The 17,622-nt window shown below is 35.1% G+C and overlaps 1 protein-coding gene across 1 annotated transcript; it reads right to left on the reverse strand.

Annotated features, from left to right (window-relative positions):
* Positions 1-10,320: 10,320 nt before the first annotated feature.
* Positions 10,321-12,187, reverse strand: LOC142613256 (zinc finger A20 and AN1 domain-containing stress-associated protein 1). The gene is made up of 2 exons (XM_075785510.1): positions 11,937-12,187; positions 10,321-11,078 (listed from the first exon to the last, which is right to left on the reverse strand). Exon 2 carries the CDS (start codon positions 11,033-11,035, stop codon positions 10,484-10,486), a length of 552 nt encoding a protein of 183 aa, XP_075641625.1. The 5' UTR covers positions 11,036-11,078; positions 11,937-12,187; the 3' UTR covers positions 10,321-10,483.
* Positions 12,188-17,622: the final 5,435 nt, after the last annotated feature.

Consider the following 17,622-nt stretch of genomic DNA (forward strand, 5'->3'; position numbering starts at 1 on the left):
GACAAGGAGAAAGAGGGTTTCGATAGATAGCTAGTTGTCAAGAAGCTATTGAGCTTGATAAAAAAAAAAAAATTCAAAGAGGAGAAAAATACAAAAATGAATGCAATCAAGCAAGCTACTCAACCAAAGATCCAATCAACATTTTAAGCTTTCAAAAAAACTTTCAACAAGAAGAAAGTAAAGCATTTAGATCCAAACACACACACACACATGTACACACACACTAAACAAGTCTAACCAATTTTATATTTCAAAAACAAGTTAAGACAGTTTAGTGAGCATACATTAACACATGTATCCCTTGTGATGGCCAAATCACATTGTACTTGCACATGTATCAAAAGTAGCAAAAAATTTTGCGTGTTGTGTGTAAAAACATCGCAAGATTACATAAGTGACTCACGTTATGATGATTTGAGATATGAGAAAATCAATTTAACTCACACACAATCATAACTGCTTGATGGGGACTATCACCTTCGAGGTACATCCTATAACTCTCACATTTCCTAGAAACGCGCTTGCAATCAAATTTAAAAGCATTTTGATTCTTTTTGCTTTGCTTTTCTTTCTTTTGAGCATATTATGCATGGGCATATATATAGAGAGAGAGAGAGATAGAGAGAAGAAATATCCAATTATGTTAAGATTTAACATCATAATTTTGCTACGTTGAAGCATATCGATGTTATCCATGATTGGCGGGTTTTAGTGGTGAGATGATTATTTATGCATTTTTCTTATGATTTTTTAGTCCTTCCAATCAAAAGGAGTGAAATAAGTGTTAAGTACAAGAGATTACTTAATCTTACTCATCACTAACACGAGCCACAAAGCTCACTTGCTTAGTTATGCATAGAGATACTCATCTAAGCTACAAAAGATACAAAGTTTAGAAAATTTTGTTTCAATGGCCATCAATGCACACAAAACACACACTGTTTTTGTAATTTTTTTATTTTTCTCTTTTTTATTTTGAAAAACAAACAAAATAAAAACTAAACAACCAAACAAAAACAGACAAACAATATGAAAGCATGAAAGAAATGTGCAGATACATGAAAGCATGATTCCAAAAGAAATCAAGCAAAAAGAGTCCTACTTTAGATAAAAAGAATTAAAACAGAGGACAACTGAAAAGACAATTAAGTCTTAGGCTCCTTTCTCACCCACACAGCACGAGTCTTTGGGCGTAAAGATGAAAAGGAATGTGTCCTAGTTTGTCTACTAAAGGACATAGAAGAATTAGAATTCTCCTGAAATTGAGTTAAAAAGCTCAAAACTTTTAATAACTCTCCAAGCAAATGTGTAGGTCCTTGAGAAGAAACCTGTGACCGTTTGGACACTTACTTTTGAGGATACAATTTAAAGCAATTAGGACGAATGTGTCCAGAAATACCACAATGGTAACAAACATGAGGTCTAATAAAGGATTTAGAATTAGCCAAATCAATTTTGGATTCATACATTTATCACTTTTCTCAAATTGGGTCATAAAGACAGTATTTGATCCAAAAGCCGTGGAAGAGGAGGGGTCAGAGGAGACAGTATATCCTAAGTCAGTTTTATCAGAACTAGGCTTTTGAACACTCAATACCTCATCAAGCTTTGCAGTAGACATCCTCTCTATTTGAGTTATAGTTTGACTAAGCTTAACCTCGAAATTCTTGACCTTCTGTTCTAATGAGGTGTTCTCCACAACAAGAGTCTCAACTAACCTTGTAGTCTCATCTAGTTTGACTAACAGATCAGCTTTTTTAGTTTTTACCTCATTAAACTCTTTTCTATAAGGATGAGAAGTCTTTTCAGATTTTATAAATTCAGTGCATAGCTTATTATAGGCTTCTTGAAGGGTCAACTTCTTGGGTACTTCATCATCAAAAGAATCCTTACTATCACTAGCACTCTCCATAATCACATTATCGGTTGTGGCAACAAAAGCCATAAAGTGACCACATTCATCCACATACTTATCAGAAGAGTCATTCTCAGTATCACTCTAGGTAGCAACCAACCCTTTATCTTTTGACTTTTTGGTATTTTCCTTCATAAGATAATTTGGGCACTTTATCCTCATATGACCAAAACATTTGCACTCATGGCATTGGATGAGGGTTTTTTCATTCTTGCCCTTTCTAGAGGATTTAGATTTTCTAGGAGGTTTGTCCTTATCCTTTTTCCTATACTAAAGAAGCTTGATAATCTCATTACCTATGAATGTTAGATCCTCATCCTCATCCTCATCCTCATCTTCATCTTCAAATTCGATTTCATCTTCATCTTCAGAGTCATCAATTTCTTCCTTTATACCCTTAAGAGCCAAGTTTCTACTCTTTCCATATTTTCCCATTAAACCTAATCTCATTTTATAGGTTTGAAGGTTCCCTACAAGCTTAGTCAAAGGAATTTGATCAATATCCTTCACTTCTTCAATGACAGTGATCTTGGTATGGAATCTTTCAGGTAGGGACTTGAGGATTTTCCTAACAATTTTGGGTTCCGCAATAGATTCTCCAAGATTAAAGGCAGAATTCACAATATCTTTGAGTTTAGCATAGAACTCATCAAAGGTCTCATCCACCTCTATCCTCATTTCTTCAAAACTACTAGTGGGTTTTTGAAACTTCACAATCTTTACTGTCTTGGTATCTTCATAGGTGGTCTCAAGAATAGTCCATGCTTCCTTGGCAACTTCCGTGGATGTTATTTTCTTGAATTCCTCATTAATTACCCCACAAAAAAAGCATTCAAGGCTTTACTATTGAAATTTTCCGCTTTGATTGTTGCTTCTTCCTAATCCACCGGCACTTTCTTTGGCTTAATCTAGTCAACTTCAACAGCTTGCTATACTTGTTCACCTAGAGCTTGCAAAAAAACTTTCATACGAACTTTCTAGTATGCATAATTAGTGCCATCAAATAAAGGAGGAATCAAAAGAGATTGTCCACGATCCATGACAATGAAGATCAAGGATCACACTCAGGAAATTAATCCAATCAGAGTGTACCTGCTCTGATACCACTTGTTGGGAAATTTAGATACCGGTTGATATAATTAACAAGTTTTAAACCCAAATTATTAATTAGATTTATTATGAATAAACCTTGTTAAATCAAAATAACTTCAATATCATGTCAATATTATGCACAGCGGAATAGAAAATAAGACAAGATATGACGACCTAAGAAAACTAATGAAACAAATTAGTTTCACAATAATAAAAAAAACCTGGGGGGAAACCTTCCCGAAAAACAATCCATTATAATAAAAAGAAATTTCAGATCTAGTACAAAACCTTTGTCCCTAGACTCCACAATCCTCGTAGATGAACTTACAATAGAAACCTTCTACCGCTTCAGAACCTTTAAAAACTTCAATATATGAACGCCACCCTTTTGCATGGATCCCAATATATGACTAACCAAAAATGCATGCCTCCTAGTGCGTGACTAACTTACCAACTTGAAGCAGATTGTTGGCTGCAAAATTTTTTACTTCATCAACAATGAAGATCAAGAAGCACTTGGTTACAAAACCCTAAGGCGCAGTAGCTTCTTTCAGAGAGAATAAGGCACTCGGTCACTTTTTGCATGTGTTCTCCTTGTGTTCTCCTTGTATTCTCCTATGTGACGGCCTTTAAAATAAACTTTATATATATCTAGGGTTGTGAGAAAAGAAACCTTACACATACATATCAACATGTGCCAAAAATCAAATATGAAAATCTGAATTTCGTAATTCTTGATAGATATTGTATTTGTTGACAGCTGTCAAGACCTCGATAAATACACCTGTTGAGCTATTTGTCGGGAATCTGTCCAACTTTGATGAATAGCCCTTCCTCACTTGTTTCTTGGACAGATTTGCATGATTTCAATACTAGATTTGAACTCTTATTTTTTGAAGTATTAAACACATCCTAAATCTACCCAATTACAAGTAAAGTATATTTTGTCAAAAGATTAGCCAATTCTAAATAACATATGAACATAACAATTTTCATATATGTCCTAACAATATCAAACCTGTTAATTTCTGAATTTTCTTTTATTGGTTTTTTTTTTTTTTTTTTTTTTTGGGAGAATCCAAACCTAAGGGTTAATTTATTGATAATGAAAAAACTTGGAAAAGTTACAAAGCATCCTAAACGGCCAAACCGAACTTCAAGAGGAGCTATATTATTAAGGGTGGACTCAATCCACATCTATAGCTCATTACAAGACTTAGAACCTCTAGCTAAAAAATGAGCAACTAAGTTGCCTTCTTTTATAGGTTTTGTTGGTTTTATTCTATGTCAATTTAATTATAATTCTTTCAATCATTTACCTATATTTATGTGGAGTTAATTTTAAGGGGTTTAGCGACTCTTTTGACATAAATGACAATCACTTCAAAAGGCAAAATTTCAGTACATTACCTTAGGTGCCCCGTTTAAATTGCAGACACTTGTCTAATTAAATAACTCAGTTAATGGAGGTTTAATGCTTTTTTTTTTTTTTTTACCATCTCTTTCAATGAGAAAACTTGTACCTTCTCAAACTTGAAACTTCTCACGCACAATCTCAGAAGCCAGAACTCAAAAGAACCCAATGACTATTATGCTTCTCAAACCCAAACTCTCTGAGTTCTAATCAAAACCAAGCAAAGAATAGCGAAGGGACTAGCTCATGAACATCACATTGACAACAAAACTCAAATTTTTCCCGCACAATCTCAACAAAAAAAAAATCCAATGGTTTCTTTAAACTGAAAATCCTTCAACAGTATTTGACTTCTCACACTCAAATCTCAAATCTCAAATTTCTCAATGAAATCAAGCAAAGGACAAAAGGTAATCTTCTCCATTAATCCCATTATTTTCATTATGATGCAAAGCCAGATCTGGTTGTATTCTTGGTTCAATTGGTGAATGAATGTTGGTTTATGAGGTTGAGCTGTTCGTCACCCTTATTCCCTGCATTTACATTTAAACTCATTCTTTGCACCAGATTTTCCCTCTAAAGAATGCTAGGACGTTTCAATGATATTCTTTTTGAAACTTCACTGAAGCCAAATTTCTCCTTCTTTGAGTGTGAAAAGTCGAAAAGGATCAATGGTTTTGTTTTCTCATGGGTTTTCTAATAATGGGTTCAACGCATCTATGAGAAGTCTGGCCGTGGGAGATCTGAAAGAGACGGTGAAAAAAAAAAAAGTTGTGTTAAGTGTTAACTCTTGTTAATAGGATTATTTAATTGGACTGGTGTCTACAATTTAAAAAAGGTACATAAGGTACTGTATCTAAGTTTTGTTCCACTTCAAATTAGCCTTTAAGTTATACAATCAAGAATTAGTGTCTCTCACCTGTACTGATTGAATTTAGCCTTTATGCAATCCAATTAAATTGTGGATAAGTCGACCTGAAAAATATAGATAATGGAAAAAAATATATATTACAACTATTCTGAAGCAACGTAATTGTAAATATACTCATAAATCAAATAAAAACTTGGTTTTATTATGTAAACAACACAAAATAAGAGCAGGTTAAAAGTTTAAACTATAAATGATACATCGGTTTGGTTTTGCTTTCTGGCCGAAAAGACAAGATACCCTTTTGTAAATGCATATTTTGGTGTTTGGTAAGATTTCAAAATCGCACTTAAAAGCCCTCTCATTGTGATTTTCTGCGTTTTTTTATTGCACTCTTCCAACGATAATTACAAAAACACACTTATTGCTCCATAGGGTGAGTTTGGCTCAGTACTTTGTGATTTTTGTGTAAGTGGTGATTTTAATAAGTGCTTTATGAAATTTTCCTTTTTGAAAAAGTAGAGAGTTTGGTACAAAGTAAAAAGGGTGAAAAAATGAGTTTTAAAAAGTTAAGTGTTTAATAGCAAACTTCCCCCTGTGCACTTTTTTTAATGAAGTTTTATTGAAGTTTATCAAAAAAAAAAAAAAAAAAAAAGCACATATCAAAACTGCTTTTGGAGGTGTAAATTATTATAAAAAAAAGAAGAAGAGAAAACATATATAAGAGAACTTTTTTCATTCTTGTGATCTTGCCTTCTTATTAATAATAGTTATAATAATAATGGTTGTTATGTATTATTATTATTATTATTATTATTAATGACTTTTTGTCTTTTAACAAATGACTCTTCTATAAATATTCAAGAGTTAGGCCCTTTTGAATATACACCACTGAGCCAAACTCACCCTATTGCTCCATAGGGTGAGTTTGACTCAATACTTTGTGATTTTTGTGTAAGTGGTGATTTTAATAAGTGCTTTATGAAATTTTTCTTTTTGAAAAAGTAGAGAGTTTGGTACAAAGTAAAAAGGGTGAAAAAATGAGTTTTGAAAAAGTTAAGTGTTTAATAGCAAACTTCCCCCTGTTCTGCACTTTTTTTAATGAAGTTTTATTGAAGTTTATCAAAAAAAAAAAAAAAAAAGCACATATCAAAACTGCTTTTGGAGGTGTAAATTATTATAAAAAAAAAAAAAAAAAGAGAAAACATATATAAGATAACTTTTTTCATTCTTGTGATTTTGCCTTCTTATTAGTAATAGTTATAATAATAATGGTTGTTATGTATTATTATTATTATTATTATTATTAATGACTTTTTGTCCTTTAACAAATGGCTCTTCTATAAATATTCAAGAGTTAGACCCTTTTGGATATACACCACTGTAAGTTTTTTTAAAAATCTTCTCTCCCCTCTCCATGTTTGTGTGTGTTAAAAATATTTAGTATTCTAAAAAAAAAAAAAAGATTTTGGGCAAGAGAGACTGCTAGTGTCAAAAAAAAAAAAAATGTCTAACTAAAACCATTTTCCGTGTTTCAGTTGCTTGGACCCCTTTTAATTTTTTAGATAGATAGAAACCGGATAAAGTTTGGCTATAAATTTTTTTTATAATGACTTTTTGTCCTTTAACAAATGACTCTTCTATAAATATTTAAGAGTTAGACTCTTTTGGATATACACCACTGTAAGTTTCTTTAAAACCTTCTCTCCTCTCTCCGTGTGTGTGTGTTAAAAATATTTAGTATTCTAAAAAAAAAAAAGATTTTGGGCAAGAGAGACTACTAGTGTTGAAAGAAGAAAAGCATGTCTAACTAAAACCATTTTCCTTGCTTCAGTTGCTTGGACCCTTTTTAATTTTTTAGATAGATAGAAACCGGATAAAGTTTGGTTATAAAATTTTTTTTTCTTTTTTTTTTTTTGAGAAGGAAAAACTTAGTTGTAGTCAATTGACTACAACTTCACTTAATATCTTTTTATTAATTAAATGTGAATTTTGATAAATTCGCCATTAAAATAACATTTTGTTCTTATATCTCTCATGCTTGTAAAATTTTTAGAAAATCAAAGTTAAATAATTATATTATCAATCAAATATTTAAATTTCAATTTTTTGTATTATAAAATTATGCATAAAAAATAAAAAATTTATAAATCGTATAGTAAATAATATCCGATTGCTACAAATTTTGACATGAGTGTTAAAAACATAAAAACAACATGCAATCCAATAATTATATTTTCAAAATATGTAGTTATGTTAATATTTTTAGTAGGAGTTTTAGCTATTGGATTTATAGCCAAATTTTGTCTTTAACCTTTGACGCATGTTCTATAATAATTGTTATTTATCGTTGCCGATTGCTTTGCATTAGAGGGCCATTTTAACTTGCTGGATAAAAATAAATTTAAAAAAAAGACTATTGTTAATATATATTGACAAAAAATAAATGCTAAAGTCACAACTTTTTACAAACGGCTTATCTAATGAGTGACAGCTGATCTAGTGAGTGATTATTGATAAATAAAATAATCATTGTATTTATGAAAAAAAAAATCATTAATTATAAAGTCACAACTTTTTACAAACGGCTTATCTAATGAGTGACAGCTGATCTAGTGAGTGATTATTGATAAATAAAATAATCATTGTATTTATGAAAAAGAAAGACCATTAATTATAAAATTAATGATTTTTTTTTTTTTTGAAAATTCATTTATGCAAACGAAAAGTCATCAATGGTGAAATTAAATGCAGACACTTTTTTTTAGAAGGGAGATTATTAAGTTTTATTACTGCTGTCAGCTTGAAATAGCTGTTCCAGACCCGTGGGAATAGACTTTAACCATACAACATAGTCATCTACTATTTGTAATGCTGTTTTGCCAAAGCGTGTTAACAGAAGGGATCAGAAACGACACTTCAAAAAAAATTAGACAAAGTCAAAAGGGGAGTCCCACTCTATCGGCTGGCCAACTATTATGCTGAAAGCCTGAAACACTGCATGCTCAGCAGCCTCAGCTTCTGTTCACGCAAGAGAGAAAGGAAAACTGGATTTAATCAATTCTCAACCAAGTATTTAATTAGATTAATTATGTTCAGGATATAAACCGGTGAACATCACATAAACATGAATCACACAAAGACAACCAAAATACTGACCTAGAAAAATGAATGAAACAAATTTTTTCATTGTAAAAACTTATGGGAATTTTACATATAATTTTCAAGGCAAACAAATTCACTAGAACATAATGAAAATTTATATTACAAACTTAACCTTTATGCCATGTATGAAATTTTATGCGTTTTTGTCTGTGCCAGGTCAAACAAATTTGCCACTAAGTGCATATAATTTAATGTTTTCCCTCTTTCTTTTGAAATTATGAAGGATCAGATTATTTTATGCAAATGTGTGTTGTATAGCTCAAAAAAGATTATTTTATTATAAATTTATGCATGTGAGAATCACATCTCAACAATGGTGGACCATAACAATCCATATAAGATGAAGAGGAAAATTGGTCATGTTAAATGTTGAAGTGAGCTGTGTTTCAAACACTTAATCTTGTACATTATCTCACATTAGTTAGAGATGAGTCTTTTTGTATGTTTATAAACCATTGCGCAACTTAAGTGGTAACTTGGAATTAATGGACAAAGTGTTGGACTTTGACTTGTGTTGACTTTGTTATATCTTTTTTGGACTATATCCTTTTCCCTTTTTTTTCTTTTAGCCCAAACTTGGTTTAGGCAGTTGGTCAACTGGTCAGCTCCTCACAGTCACATCTTTCTCCTTCTGTTCCGCTCTTATTTTTCTACTCTTCTCCACAAAAGTTCTAGCTCCTAATTTTTGGTTTTAACTTTTAGGGACAATTCTATTTGTGTGATTCTATCGTTTATGAAATCCTTTTAACTCAATCTATTTACTTTTTGTCATTACTAATTTTTTAGGGTTTATATTGTTGAATCCAAACTTATTTATTTAGCCATTTTTTCCAACATTAAATGTAGCCAATGCAGGATGGTAGGCTATAACAAGAAGAGGTGCAATCCCATTACGAATAAAGCAAGTAGGGTAGCAACTTAGGCTAGCAAACAACAAGGAGTAGGACTTGTAACAATTAGATTTTTTATCCTTGTTGACAATGCACTACTAAGTTATGATGTAACATTTATAGGTGAGAGAGTGAAATATAGGGTAGCAACTCAGGCTAGTAAACAACATAGTAGGGCTTGTAACAATTAGATTTTTTTTTTCCTTGTTGATAATGCACTACTAAGTTATGATGTAACCTTTATAGGTGAGAGAGCCAAATATAACACCACAGAGTTTGAAAAAACCAAAATCATGGAAAACCAAAATCATAAAATATCTTCAAGCCATAGAGAACCTACTAATGGGGCAGCACCGTGATCGCAATCGAGCCATGAAGCACATACAAGATACAAGTCAACACAATGAAAAACTACCTGTGAATAATTGCCTTGAATGAAAACAAGTACATATTCATAGGATTCAAAGGGTTTTTATTTACATTTTTGGAGATTCAAAGGGTTTCTTATTTTGGGGTTTTGGGGATTCAAATTTTTTTTGATTAAGATAGAAAATTAAAATTATTTTACTATTTAACTTATTTATTAGTCTACTGCACTTTTTAGTATTATTCATAGACCTTCTTATACTATTTCAACTAACTTTTACTTTTATCTACCGCACTTAAAGCAATAAATTTTCAAACCAGCAAAGTATCTCAACACTCCCTAAGTACGATTTTTGGCCTTCTGAAATTAGAATGAGATTTGATTTTTGTGATTTTTTTGGTTGTCAAGAAAGTTGTTGGGAAAGTTACTATATATTATTTTTAAAATTGAGAAAGTAATTAAAAAATTTTTTTTCAATTAAAATACTGATGTTATTTATGACGTTTTTGTATTTGTTTTTGTTAGTGAGATGACCGCAATAATTAAATTGAGAACAATTTTCAACGTTTAAGAACTAGAATAGGAGCTAAAAAAAGGGGGCACCAAGGATGATTTAAAATGTAAATCCAAATCCAAATTCTTCCATCCAAATACAAACTAATCAAATTCTATTTCTACTATTATCTATTACTATTGACCCAAAAAAAAAAAAAAAAAGCAGTAAAAGAAAACCCAATAAAGTGTGTATCACCAACCCAGATTTCCCATATTTTCAGGACCTCTCGACCAGCTTATCAGCCTTAACCACAGGGTTGGCCTTAGCAATAGCATTACGTCCAGCCCCCTTGAAGTCAAAAGTACAATCATGCTTCTCCGCGTACCTGTGGGTCCCACAGAAAGTACTCCCACACTTGCATCTGAATCCAGTCAGACCCACCTTCTTGTTACAGCTAAAACACCGATTCGACACCTTTGGAGGTTGCGCTTGTTCTTCTTGTTCTTGAACACCGACAGTGGCAGCAGCAGCAGCAGCAGCTCCGAATGTCAACAACGTCGTTGAAGATGAAGAAGAGGGTCCCACAGGCTTGAAGCTCTCCGTTGAGAAACCGGATTGTGGGGGCTGAGTTGGTTGTGGTTGTGGGTTGAGAGATTTTTCCATGGCGGCTTTAGCAGAAGCCGCGTTTTCTTCTTTCATCTGGTAGTCTCTGTAGCACTTGGAGCAAAGGTTCATGGTCGCTGCATTGCCAAAGAACCCACAGTTGTTGGCGCAGAGCTTTGGCTCTGATGGCTGGTAGCTTGTACCCTCGTTCTGCTCAGAACTCATCTTTCTCTTTCTCTCTCGGATCTCTGTTTCTTTCTCTCTCTCTCTGTTGAAAAAGAAAAATTAGAATTTCTTGGAACTTTAGCGTCGTAGTGTGTGTGAATTTCAATGACTCTTCGATTCTTTATATAGTATCGGTTTCAATAAGGTTCGGTTGGACTAGAAATAGAATACCAAATACGAATACGACATGAATAAGTATATTATAAATAATAATATTTCTTTTCTCAAAATAAAAAGGTTATAATTACATCAAAACAGAGCGGTGGATCCTCGGAGTCGGGGGGATATAGACGAAATTAATTACCGTGACCTTTTAGAATTAAAACTTGGGACTCGTGGGCGTTTGGGAAATTCAAAATTTTGAAAGGAATAATAATTAAATTAAATTAAAGATGTACACACAAGGGTGGGATTATTAAAAAAAAGAAAAAAGAAAGACCCAGTTGTCCTAAGGAGACTCGGCCTTTCGGCCGACCTCATGAAAAGCCATATCAGGAACCTTCACGAGAAAGCCAGAATGTCCAGAACGACCAGATGCGTTGTTTCGTTTCATTATCCAAGTTGATCTGGACCGTCCAAAAAGCCCCCTTTGATTTTTTCTAAAGAGAACAGTTTTTTCACAATCAAACGGTAACCATCAAATAATTTTCATCATCGTAGAACAACCAACACGTCAAAAAGAAGAAGAAAAAGAAAACTCATAATTTCCCTAAAACCATCGATGAATACGAGGAGACCCAAAACATATCAGAAACAAAGAAAGATTTAAAACTTTTCATAACCAAACAATCGGATCTGTAACATATGTTAATCGCATGTATCGACGATAGGCAAAACAAACAAAATTGATTGAATTCAAATCTCAAACACAAAAAAAAAAAAGGGTTATGGATTTTCGTACCTTAATTCAATCCGAAGATGCAAAATCCCGAACTCTCTTTTGGTTTGCTCGGAGATTAATGGAATTGGATTAACAAAGGTAGTAATGACAAAGGCAAAGGCATAGAAAGATAGGAACAAGCAACACGCTTTTATTTTGAGAGGATTAAGAAAAAATGGTCTCGAAGGAAGGGCTATATCAATATCAGTATTTTTTAGTAGCACCCCCAGTTTTTATTTTCCCACGGCACCCCACGGTTTCTATGACGACATACGGGTCAGGTACAATGTAATAGTATTACATGCCACACCAAATATTAGCTGTCAGATTAGATCATTATGTAATCCTGACGTCACTGTTTAGCAATCAGACGGTCACGATTGGCGTAAATATGTGGGGTCCAAAGGGACATTTTGGGTAATTTGACTTCGTTAAACTTTATTTTTTTAGTACAAAAGTTGCTTTTGTCTTTGGTCTTTTTGTGGAGCCTGACCCTTATCCTATTACCAAATACTACTTTGCAAACACGCTTCTTCCCGAGGCGTGGCTACGGCGAAGCCGGTTCAGTTGGGACCATCAGTCACCCTCCGGTCCGGTTAGAGGTGCGGGTCCCACGATTTTGAAATTTGGGTATTGCTTTCCGAGCACGAGGCCCACGATCGCAGCTGGCGTTGCAGTTGGGAGTTTGTATACAATTTTCCATGCATGAGATGAGATGAAACCACACGCGTACATGGTATAAAACTACTTTTGGCGTGGGAGCTCAGAAAGTCATACAATAAGAGTTACTTGGTCTTTCGGTAAACCCTGCGTACATTTCCTCAGACCATTCACACCATGTTTATCAAAATTTTAAGGGTTGTGGTTGAAGTTGGATTTTCTTTGTTATTGGAATCAGCTTCTTTTTTTCTTTTTTCTTTTTTTGCAAGTTGCACGATATTAAGTTAAAAGAGTATTTTGTGCAACTTGTTAAAAAAAAAATGGTTGATTCCAATAACAAAGAAAATCCAACTTCAACCACAATATTAAGTTAAAAGAGTATTTTTTTAGCCCCCTAAAAAAAAACATTATAAGAGAATTTGTTTATGGGTTTGGTTAATGAGCACCAAATGTACATTGCTTAAGATTGAGTTTTTTAATTTATATTTTTAATCAAGTACATTTTTTGGAGGAGTTACACAACATTCAATTAAAAGGATATTTGTAGGTTCCAATTAGTTCAATTGGTAAAGTCTCTAATGGTTGAATAAAAGATTTGAAGTTCAATCCTCATCTACACCAAAAACTGATTGGTGTTTTGATCTGATGATAAAGAGTTATTAAAAGGGTATTTAATTATTTACTTTTGCTACTTTTTAATACAGTGAAACTTGCATGATTTCTTCTTAACTAGTGCAATGGAGCATTCGCTAACATATTTCTTTATTTATTTGCTTTTACTACTTTTAAATAATGCAGAATCCGCCCGGTCTAATAAAAAGTTCAATTTAGCATCTGTTAACATATTCTGATTTTAATTATAACTAAAATGAAAATTCTTACTTTTCTCTTTTGCATGCAAAAAACTGACAAATTTTTTACACAAAGATCTATTAAAATATTTACTTAGCTCTTTGTGAATGACTGCGACCTCACCTAAATCAAACAATCAAATCATTTGGATGCATGATCATGAACATTATATGAATAAATTGAAATCATGTGATTTGAGCATGACCTACAAAAACCTGATCTAAACATGCGAAGTATCCTTAAGAATGAGCATATGATTACATTTTATTGACAAGAATTAAAGATCTAGCATACGATATGTCAGGGATTTTCTTTAAAAATACATGTGATAGCATGTTATTCATGATGATTAAAAAAAAAAAAAAATCTAACATGTGAATAATTTTAGAAAATCATATGAACAAAGGGATCATACAAGCTGATAAGGTATTTTTAGACCTACAAAGATGAGAACAAGCTGAAGAAGGTATCGATCCTCCATCTATAGATTTGTTTGATCTTCACGCATACGTGTATAAGGAGAGATCTTGTGCCACACGCTTAACCATAATCAAGAAGACTCCTATAAAGAAAGGAACTCTAGAAGATATACAAAATCCAAGAGGTTCTTTCTTGGAAGGAAAGAACTTCTTGGCCAAGGCACGGATGTCAATTTCACACTACTATAAATACCCCAAAACCCTCATAAATCAAGGTACGCACAATTTCTCTAAAGCTTATGCTCTCTAGCATTTTTGGAGCTCTCTTCTAACTTAACTTTCGGAGGGTTTTTGGCCGGTACCCCACCTGTGCCCTTTGATTGGTTCTTCTCTTTTGTTTTTCAGGTGCACCCATTGATACGTGTGGACGATCAACTCACTGACGATTTTTGTGCATTATCAGTTGGCGCCGTCTGTGGGAAATGAGTGATCAACCATATCACCATTCCTAAGACAAAGAGTTGTATGGTCCAGACGATCAATGACTACCATTAACTAAGAGACTGAAAACCTGCTCGACGCCTTGGGGAGTTGCTGGAGCAAAAGTTGGGCTAGTAGAACGAATAGTGTTTGAGTAAATCGACGAATGCAAAAGAGCATTTAAGGAACTGAAGGCATACCTCGCATCTCCACTACTCCTCAATCCATTACTACACCCAATGAAGAGCTGTCCCTATAATTGGCTGTATCCCCCACGGTTGTTAGTTCAGCTCTCCTCAATCCATTACCCGTACACTACATTAGTCGAGCGCTTAAGGGAGCGGAAGAAAGATATCCCCCCATGGAGAAGTTAACCTCAGCCCAAGCATTAGCTAACTTCATCGCAATTTATAAAGAACAAGGCAGAAGGCAGCGGGGCAACCCTATGGGTGCCTTGGTAATATAAGTCTCCTACCCATGGGTGGAAGGACGAACCAAGCCACCTACGAGTGCCTTGGTCAAAATTCTAAATTGTCCTACCTACGAGTGGATGAACAAACCAAGTCATCCATGAGTGCCTTGGTAAAAAATTTAAGTCCTACCTACGGGTGGAAGGATGAACCAAGCCCCCAATGGGTGCCTTGGTAATATAAGTCTCTTACCCACGAGTGGAAGGACGAACCAAGCCACCAACGAGTGCCTTGGTTAAAATTCTAAGTCTTCCTACCTACGGGTGGACGGACAAACCAAGTCATCCACGAGTGCCTTGGTAAAAAATTTAAGTCCTACCTACGGGTGGAAGGACGAACCAAGCCCCCTATGGGTGCCTTGGTAATATAAGTCTCCTACCTACGGGTGGAAGGACAAACTAAGCCACCTACGAGTGCCTTGGTAAAAATTCTAAGTCTCTTACCCACGGGTGGAAGGATGAACCAAGCCACCTAAGAGTGTCTTGGTCAAAATTCTAAGTCTTCCTACCTACTGGTGGGCGGACAAACCAACTCATCCATGAGTTCCTTGGTAAAAAATTTAAGTCCTACCTATGGGTGGAAGGACGAACCAAGCCCCCTACGGGTGCCTTGGTAATATAAGTCTCCTACCTAAGGGTGGAAGGACGAACCAAGCCCCCTATAGGTGCCTTCGTAATATAAGTCTCCTACCCACGGGTGGAAGGACGAACCAAGCCACCTACGAGTGCCTTGGTCAAAATTCTAAGTCTCCTACCCACGGGTGGACGGACGAACCAAGTCATCCACGAGTGCCTTGGTCAAAATTCTAAGTCTTCCTACCTACGGGTGGAAGGACGAACCAAGCCCCCTATGGGTGCCTTGGTAATATAAGTCTCCTACCTATGGGTGGAAGGACAAACCAAACCCCCTATGGGTGCCTTCGTAATATAAGTCTCCTACTCACGGGTGGAAGAACGAACCAAGCCACCTACGAGTGCCTTGGTCAAAATTCTAAGTCTTCCTACCTATGGGTGGATGGACGAACCAAGTCATCCACGAGTGCCTTGGTAAAAAATTTTAAGTCCTACCTACGGGTGGAAGGATGACACAAGCCCCCTATGGGTGCCTTGGTAATATAAGTCTCCTACCCACGGGTGGAAGGACGAACCAAGCCACCTACGAGTGCCTTGGTCAAAATTCTAAGTCTTCCTACCTACAGGTGGACAAACAAACCAAGTCATCCACGAGTGCCTTGGTAAAAAAAAATTTAAAACCTACCTACAAGTGGAAGGACGAACCAAGCCCCCTATGGGTGCCTTGGTAATATAAGTCTTCTACCCATGGGTGGAAGGACGAACCAAGCCACCTACGAGTGCCTTGGTCAAAATTCTAAGTCTTCCTTCCTACGGGTGGACAGACAAACCAAGTCATCCACGAGTGCCTTGGTAAAAAATTTAAGTTCTACCTACGAGTGGAAGGATGAACCAAGCCCCCTATGGGTGCCTTGGTAATATAAGTCTCCTACCCACTGGTGGAAGGATGAACCAAGTCACTCACAAGTGCCTTGGTCAAAATTCTAAGTCTTCCTACCTATGGGTAGACGGATAGACCAAGTCACTCACAAATGCCTTGGTCAAAATTCTAAGTCCTACCTGCGGGTGGAAGGATGAACTAAGCCACTCATGAGTGCCTTAGTCAAAAGTTTAAGTCTTCCTACTTACGGGAGGAAGGAGCCACTCCCGAGTGCCTTGGTCAAAAAATCTAAGTCCTTCTAACTAATGAGTCGACGGACAAAACCAGCCACCCACAAGTACCTTAGTCAATAATCCTACCTACGGGTGGACGAATAAACTAAGCCACTAACAAATACCTTGGTAAAATATCTAAATCTTCCTACCTACAGGGTGATGAATAATCTAGGTGACGAACGATCCAAGTGATCCTCCAAAGATGATTAACTCGAATAGAAATCATCGAACCAAGTCACCAAGGTGACAAACTAGTATCCAAAATTTACTAAGTCCATAGAGTGGATGGATACAAGTCCATAGAATGGACAGATACAAACTAGTGTTCAAAATTTACTACACCCATAAAACAGACGGATACAAACTAGTATAAAATTTTTTATAAAATCCACAAGGTGGATGGATGCCAACTCATGCTATAAGTTCACAAGGTGGACGGATATATAAACTATATATCCACAAAATGAATGGATGTGTCAAAAAGCATCCAAATTTATGTGCACAGGATAGATGGATACATTGGCTTAGTCCATGAGGTGGACGGATGAAAGATACATAATACATCTAATTATTAACAAATCCACAAGGTGGACGAATGAAAGATATATAATGTGGATGGATGAAAGATGTATAATGAGACGTACCTAAATTACTACTAAAAGTTTGCAAGAAGGACGGATTAAAGCAATTAGGAACTTTTCATGACATAAAAGAAAGATATCAAGCACAAATATATGAGGGTGACGGAAGCAAAGAAAGCTCAGAAAACCAATGAGCGACGTTCGTTATCCTTACAAAAAGCCATCGTTCACAAAACAGCTCCCATATACTCAAAACCCACAAGCTAATGAGCAACACATGCCCAGAGGTCCCAAAGTATTGAAGTGTTTAAGAGCTAATCCAATTTAGTCTTTATCACAAGCACTATCTTCGGCGAGATCTTAACAACCTCATTGTCAGGTACCGTATGGCAAGATTCCCATGAGTCTAATATCAAAGGTGTTTGTTTTGTTGACCAAACTGTCCCACTCCACCATGGAATTGACCGTGACAATGGTTGTGCTCTTTGCAACTCGCCTCGCCTCTAAAACTGAGCCAT

This window comes from Castanea sativa, chromosome 10, assembly GCF_040712315.1.
Source record: "Castanea sativa cultivar Marrone di Chiusa Pesio chromosome 10, ASM4071231v1".
Lineage (NCBI taxonomy): Eukaryota > Viridiplantae > Streptophyta > Magnoliopsida > Fagales > Fagaceae > Castanea > Castanea sativa.

Coding starts and splice junctions, on each gene's coding strand:
- LOC142613256 (XM_075785510.1), bottom strand. CDS start 11,035: ATGAGTTCTGAGCAGAACGAGGGTACAAGCTACCAGCCATCAGAGCCA.